We start from the raw sequence: 7,730 nt of genomic DNA on the forward strand, positions 1-7,730 counted from the left end.
AGGGGGAGAGGGAGGGAGGGGGGTGCCAGGGGGAGAGGGTGGAGGGAGGGAGGGTGCCAGGGGAGGAGGGAGGGGGGTGCCAGGGGGAGAGGGTGGAGGGAGGGAGGGTGCCAGGGGAGGAGGGAGGGGGGTGCCAGGGGGAGAGGGTGGAGGGAGGGAGGGTGCCAGGGGAGGAGGGAGGGGGGTGCCAGGGGGAGAGGGTGGAGGGAGGGAGGGTGCCAGGGGAGGAGGGAGGGGGGTGCCAGGGGGAGAGGGTGGAGGGAGGGAGGGTGCCAGGGGAGGAGGGAGGGGGGTGCCAGGGGGAGAGTGGACATGGCGATTGGGAGAAGAGAGAAAGGATGGGGGTAGGGAGGAGGGGAGAGGTCTGTACATGGAGGGTGCAAGGAGGGGGTACAAAGAAGAATCGGTTATAAAGGGACTCACTGTGTTTTCTTGTTGCAGGGACCCAGCTCACAGAAACTCCTCCCCCTGCTGCTGCTGCTGCTAAATGTTGTTGCTGCTGTTTCAGGTCAGTGCTGTGAGTGCTGGAACATTTCAGCAGTGATCAAAGGCTGGGGGTGAGGGGGAATCAGAAATTTCTCTTGCTTTAAGGTGCTGTGTGGGCTGCAAGTGGACCCACTGAGGGAGTGGGACATAGTAGGTTCACAATACACACTGTGATCATGAGAGGGAGCTGAAAGGAAGGCACTTAATGTCTTCAGATCAACCCCTGGGATGGGCACAGTGGCATCTGGACCCTGAGCAACATGTGGTGACGGAGGGATGGGACAGTTTGGTATTGTGGGATTGGGATTGAGTACTAAGCACTGGGTTCAGGCGTATGAGAATTTTTACAATCCCCTCTGTTAACATCTTAAAGATGTCAATCACATCACCTCAATCTTTTGAAGTTCTAGAGAAAAGACATAATTTGTGTAATCTCTTTTATACTTTAACCCCTGGGTCCTGGTATCATTCTTGTAAACCGATCATTTGTATTCTTTCCAAGGCCAGTCTATCCTTCCTACGTTGCGGGTCCCAGATCTGCTCACAGTATTCCAAGTGGGGTCTAAGCATAATGACTGCATCCGTGTACTCCAGTCCTCTGGATTTAAAGACTAGAGCTCCATTACTTCTCATTATTTCCTGTTCTTGCCATTTTAAATATCTATCCACTTGAACCCCCAAGTCTCTTTGGATAATTACTGTATTTGACTTCCCACCATCTAGATAGTCCCCGACCAGTCTTTCCTCAGTCCAGCAGGGGAGGTGCCAAGTGTGACAGATTAATGGTGGAGGGAAAGAAGATTGGTTTCAGGAGGTGGGGAGTGACACCTTTTGTAGAATGGGTTATTTTGTCTGTTTGAGTTGGTGGCTATTTATTTTAATCCACAAACCAAATCAGTTACTCCTAAATCGCCACCTATCACAGTATCTAATTTTATTTTGAAGTAATTTGTAAGTGCAGATTATAATTTTAGAAGCTGTGAATAGGACTGGGTATGGGATTGGGATATAACGTAGTAGCAGTGAATACTGGACAAATTCTATCAATCTTTTCCAGGTGACTCGCCTGTCCCAGTTTCTGGGTTCCTTGGGGAGCAGGTTGTGCTGCCCTGTACCTACAAAGGGAATGTCCCAGTCTCTGATTTACTGGTTATCTGGGGAACACTCAAATATGAATTTTTACACAAGTTTGTCAATGGGAGTGATGACTTAAGGGAACAAGACCCACGATTCAGAAGCAGAACAAACCTGTTTAAAGATCAACTGGAACAAGGCAACTGGTCAGTTCTGATCACTGACCTCCGGGAGACAGACCAGGAGGAGTATGACTGTCAGATTTACAGCAAGATGGGAGATCAACTTCACTGGGAGAAAGTTGTTCAAGTCAATCTCTCTGTGACAGGTGAGAGGTCTATATTTCAGCTATTGTTTCATCTCTTACTTGAGATGGCACATTCATTGTTAATTGACTAGTCTAGAGTATTTGAACATTTCTGCAGTTTGTTTCACACACCGTACTAAACACATGATGTTTTCTTTAGAGCGAGCTCCTACACCTGGACCGAACACACCTGTACTAGGTAAGTCTGTTTCTAAACTACAGAATGTGCTTTCAGCTCTTACATTGAATCATGCTGGATAGACAGGGAGGAAGGTTGGAAATTTTGAAATGCTTTGTGATATTTTATCAAAGAATGAATGAGTGGTGTGGGTCACTGTGACCTGGAACTGGTCCTTAAACTCCCTCGAATTGTTCTTTGTTTCTGAGACTCCCCTTCGTGTCCCTCAGATACAGAACTCTGAGAATCCCTGCTTCCATTAGCATTAGTGTTTCTGGAATTCTGTGCGGAGAGTCTCTGTTCTGTGTGAACGAGACCCTCCTGTTGGGAAACTGGGATTGGGAGTGAAGACAGTGTAGAGTAATATTGATCCAGGTGTAACCTGGCCTTCCACCTCGTCCAAAGGAGAAAGGGAATTTTCTCATGTTGAGGTTTACTTGGTTCCATGTGGCTGTGCTGTTTCCAGTTTTTAGTGTTGAGTACACTGTAAGGAAATTGTCATTATAAATACTACAAATCTGAGCTTTACACTTTCCTCAGAAAGGAAAGCAGAGTTATAGATCAGAGCTTCTTCAAAATCAGATATTGATGTTTTAGATCTTCAAGTCAGTTTATTCAATAGAAACCTGGAAATAGAAAATTATTCCCAATAAAAGTGACCATGAAGTTGTTGGATTGCTGTAAAACCCCAACTAGTTCCCTCGTGTCCCTTTAGGGAAGGAAACCTGCTGTCCTTACCCGGTCTGATCTGTGACTCCAGTCCCACGTTAACCTGGGGGAGGTTTAACTGCCCTGTTTGATGTGCTCAGACAATTAATCAGTTTGTACGAAACCCCTAGACAGGAAAATCCACAATATAACTGAATGGGCTCCTGGGCCTGGCCAAACTGGCCATAAACAGATCCAGGCGGTGGAGGGGGTCGTTAGGGCCGACTGCCTGCCCCTCTTCCGTGGTTACGTTAGAGCCCAGGTGTCTCTGGTGAAGGAGCACGCGGTGTCCACCAACACCCTTGAGGTATTCAGGGAGAGGTGGGCGCCGCAGGGAGTGGAGTGCATTATTTCCCCCTCCAACTCTATTTTGAATTAATCCCTGCCCTCCCCTTCACTGTTTGATCACACAACATTGCCCTTTGATGTGAAGGGCACTGCTTGTCACTGGCCACTCGGGTGTTTCCTTTCTTCCTGGTGGTGGAAACTGAATAAAGATTTGTGCACCTTGTGTCTTTCACTGTGTCTCACACCTGCACACACACATGAGTGCTGGGGAAAAAAAAGCACTACCGCAGTTAGGCAGTAGTATGGGGAAAACATAAAAAAACAAATTAAAAACAAAACTGAATGTGAGCCAGGCATCGAGTCAGGACACAGCAATGACACAGCCAGCCCAGCTGACCCTGCAAAGTCCCTCTCACTAACATCTGGGGACTAGAGTCCAATTTGGGAGACTGTGGGACAAAGTCACACTGACAGAAATAACACAACACCCCAGACTCTCCGATCACCATCCCTGGGTATGTCCTGTTCCACCAGGGGTGAGGGCACAGTGAGATACAGTTTGGAGGGAGTGACCCTGGATTAAAGGCAGTGCAGTATAACATTGAACATTGTTGAAACACTTGCTTTTCAACGCTGTCAACTTCTCCATAGGAAAATCATCAAATTAAAATCATTTCAACAGCTGTTGTATTTAATTGACGGGAAACTGCTGCTGGTCAGTGTCCAGTTCTCTCTATTGGAAAGCATGTATCCATCCCGTTGTGTGTGTGTGCGCGCGTGTGTGTGTGGGATGGTCTGGTGTGTGAGAGATTATTAGGATCTAACCTCCCACATTCCTCCAGGACTAGAATTAACCAGGGATCTGTTTGTCCTGGGGCTGGTTCTGAAACACGAGGTGCTGAAGGTCTCTGCTGTTAGTTTTGTTTGTGTGTCCCAGTCTGTTAATGGCTTCATTCTGTCTCTAGGTCCTGGACTCGCCACTGGAGCAAGAGTTGGATTGGGAATCGGGATTGTTGCTGGGATTGTTGCTATTGTTGTAGTTGGTGGAATTATGGGTTACATCATCCTAGAGCGACAAAGATGGTGAGTTCTGGAATTTCCTATTTAATCCTTTGATCTTTGTATAACATTGTGTGAAATGTTGCTGAGCTCTGTCCCTGCCCATTCCCTGAGCTGTGAGGATGCTTCAATGCAGCCTGTCATTGAGCAGCAGCATCCAGTCACTTCCAGTTTGTCATCCTCTCGCTGCTGAACAGTCCCTGTAGATTGGAAAGGAGCAAATATTATCCCACTGGAGAACCCGAGGATGGGGCATATATTGGGAATTTCAGAAGGGGCCACACAATAGGTCATTGTACAAGATGAGGGCTCAGGGGATTGGGGGGTAATATAGCATGGATTGTGGATTGATTAATGGACAGGAACAGAGCAAGAACAAATGGGTCATTGTCAGTTGTCAGGATGTAACTGGTGCTGCAAGGATCAGTGCTGGGACCTCAGTGACTCACAATCTATATCAGTGACTGAGATGGGGGGATAGAGTGGGATTGTCCCAGTTTGCTGCTGATACAAAGCTCAGTGGGAAAGTAAGCTGTGAGGAAGATACAGAGGCAAACAGGGATATGCTGGAGAAATTTTTGGGACATTAATGGTGGGGTCGGTGGACAATAAAGTGTGAAGTGTGAAGTATCCACTTTGGAAAAAATGGTGTTTTAGTGTGAAAGGCTAGTGAATGTAATTCAGGAATTTGTAGATAAATCACCAACTTAACATGTATGAAATGAGGGAGGGAGATGGGATGGTGGCCTTGATTGCAAGTGGGTCAGAGGAAGGAGATGTTATTGCAGTTTCGAGAGGATAGGGGTAAGACCCAACCTGGAGGGCGATGTACTGTCTCAGTTTCCTTCATTAGACAGAATCCTGGGATAAATGGATCGGTACTCACTGGAGTTCGGAAGGAGAAGTGATCTTATTGAAACAGAACATTCTGAGGGGTCTTATTAAGACAGCGATGGAGCGGAATTTATTCTCTCAGAGGAAGTGATTCTGTGGAATTCTTTACCACAGGACTAGAGGCTGGATCATTCAGTATATTTTGAGGCTGAGAGACTGAAGGGCTACACGAAAAACACAGGGGTTGATCGTTTTCAGATCAGCCACAGACTAATTGATCGATTGGCCGAATGGCCTACGTCTGCTACTCCAGCTTGTGGACGGGGCACGTTCTGGTGTCTCCCGCTGCCCAGGTTGAAATTTTCCCCATGTGGGTGTGGATGCTCCATTGTTAAATCTGTTTCAAACTGAGTTGGACAGATTTGAACATTCCCATCCCTTATCCAATCCCTCCATGGCCTCAGCCCTCCCGATCTGTAACCACCTTCAGCTGTACAGCCCTCAGATCTCTGTGCTCCTGTCTCCCTGATATTTCCATTGCTGCCCCATTGGTGGCTGTGCCTTCAGCTGCCTGGCTCGGAAGCTCTGCAATTCCTCACCTAAACCTCTTTGTCAGTGTTTCTCCTCCCTCTGTGTCCCTCTGCCTCTCCTCACTTTCCTTGTGTCTGTTCCATTAAACCATCCAGGATTCACTCAGAAGTCCATCTTAGATTGCCTTGTTTCCCTCAATATCCACATCTCTATGGTCCCTGCCTTTTCTCACTGTGGGAAAAGGAACTACTGCAGGGCTCTCTCACTCTCTCCTCTGGCCCTCCCTCTGTCAGTCAGCACAGCTCCTGTGGAGTGCCCAGCTCTTGCCCATTGTCTCCCCTATAAGCCTCCTCTCCTCTACACTCTGTGCTCCATCACCGTGCAGCTCCTATCACCCAATTTCCAGCCGCCATTGGTCCCCAGGATGTTGAGGGTCATTTCATGTGTCTGTGCTCCTGAACAGTTCCTTTACACACGTGTCCAAAGTGTTGGGTTCTTCTAACCTGTACTCTGCTGGTTTCTCTCTCCCCTAGGAATTGTGACCAAAAACAATGCACCACCAATCAAAAATCAAGAATACATCCTCTGACAGGGGTTACCATTTTGGGTGAAGCACGGAGCCTTGTCCCAACAGCACCTGAGCATCAGGATGGAGCGGCTGGAGAACAAAACCTTCTGGGGAACGGGGCTGTCCAGCACTGACTGAGTTTCCACTGCACTGAGCCTGGCTCAGGGAGTGGTGGGGGCAGTCAGCCCAGTACTGTGGCAAATGACTAGGAACATCAGTTAGTTCCTGATGATATTATTAACCTGTTCTCAGTGTGGGTGATGCTGCCAGGACCCCACTTATCAATTCAATCATTTGTATGTTGTGAATCTCATGTACAGTTCCTTTTCTGTGTACTGTGTGCCAGAGTGTGATTCAAGGGAACCTGGTATTGATGTCTGTATATAGAATTCTGTAAATATTTTATATTGATACACTTGTATTTCTGTCCTGTTATTTGTACTTGTATCGTACAGAGGTGTCATCCATGTTTAAATGTGATTTTTCTATATAATTGCATTTGTTGTAAAAATTAATTATGGATATATCTGTATTTCTGTCCTGATATTTGTAACTTTTCTACCTGTAGTTTTTGCTCCAAGCTGTGATTAAAGAGAAACTGATGCTGATATCAGTGGGTCTACAGTCTGATGTTTATTGACTCTGCTGGTCACTGCATGAACAAAGGGGCTGTCAGGCAGTAAGTCCCTGACTATGAATTGGAGAGAATGGAATTGGCTAAAGACTGGGATCAGTGATTGTGGGAATCTCAGGAGGAGGCTGGGTTTGAACATCCAGTTGGTGTTCCTGGTGACTGGGAATGTAGATGTTTGCAGAGAGGGAGAGAATGTGAGAGTTTCAGTTATCCCAAATATAATTTTTGTCACATTTGTCTAGGGCATAGGTTTAGGGTGAGGGGGGAAAGATATAAAAGAGACCTAAGGAATGACTTTTTCACGCAGAGGGTGGTGTGTGTATCGAATGAGCTGCCAGAGGAAGTGGTGGAGGCTGGTACAATTGCAACATTTAAAAGGCATCTGGATGGGTATATGAATAGGAAGGGTTTGGAGGGATATGGGCCAGGTGCTGGCAGGTGGGACTAGATTGGGTTGGGATATCTGGTCAGCATAGACGGTTGGGCCAAAGGGTCTGTTTCTGTGCTGTACATCTCTATGACATTACATCCCAAACTACATTCCCTGTCACTGCCAGGTTACCTCCAGTCTCCGTCACCATCTCTTTCTCTCTGCCTGGCTGCACTTATTCTGACATTAAACAACATCTCCTTTCATTCACTCACTTGCTCCAAACCAAAGGTGTGAGCTATGAGCACCCATGTGAGAATTGGCTTCCACTGATTTTTTTTTTGTCAAATACGTGGTTCTGCTCTAACCCCCCTCCCTCACCTCTTCCTCTGTGGAAATTTAACAGCTGAATTAGTGTCATTTTCTGATTTCATTGTAGTTTTAGGAAGACTCTAGTTCAGAACACCTGAATTCATTGTAGTCTTTCATTGGCTATAAATCGCTGTGGGACACTTTGGCCACAAATGGTGCTGTAGAAATGTTAATCTTTGTTGTTGAAATTATTCCAAGGTTTTAGGGGAATTGCTACCTTGTGTACACTTGTTTGTTGGTGTCTATTAGTCAGTGGAGGTGGAGGATGTCACTATCTGCTGTCCATGCTCTTCATACTTTTTTATAGTTCAAAAATATACA

At 46.6% G+C, this 7,730-nt stretch overlaps 1 protein-coding gene across 1 annotated transcript in view; it reads left to right on the forward strand.

Moving 5' to 3' along the window:
- LOC122544200 overlaps window positions 1–6,646 on the forward strand; it is an 8,075-nt gene extending 1,429 nt beyond the window's left edge. Inside the window, exons 2-6 of the mRNA XM_043683253.1 lie at window positions 442–508; window positions 1,544–1,888; window positions 2,028–2,066; window positions 4,007–4,124; window positions 5,999–6,646. Of these exons, the coding sequence (XP_043539188.1) occupies window positions 442–508; window positions 1,544–1,888; window positions 2,028–2,066; window positions 4,007–4,124; window positions 5,999–6,167 (738 nt within the window). The 3' untranslated portion in view covers window positions 6,168–6,646. The remainder of the gene's footprint in view (window positions 1–441; window positions 509–1,543; window positions 1,889–2,027; window positions 2,067–4,006; window positions 4,125–5,998) is intronic.
- Window positions 6,647–7,730: the final 1,084 nt, after the last annotated feature.

The sequence above is a fragment of the Chiloscyllium plagiosum genome, chromosome 47 (assembly GCF_004010195.1).
Source record: "Chiloscyllium plagiosum isolate BGI_BamShark_2017 chromosome 47, ASM401019v2, whole genome shotgun sequence".
Lineage (NCBI taxonomy): Eukaryota > Metazoa > Chordata > Chondrichthyes > Orectolobiformes > Hemiscylliidae > Chiloscyllium > Chiloscyllium plagiosum.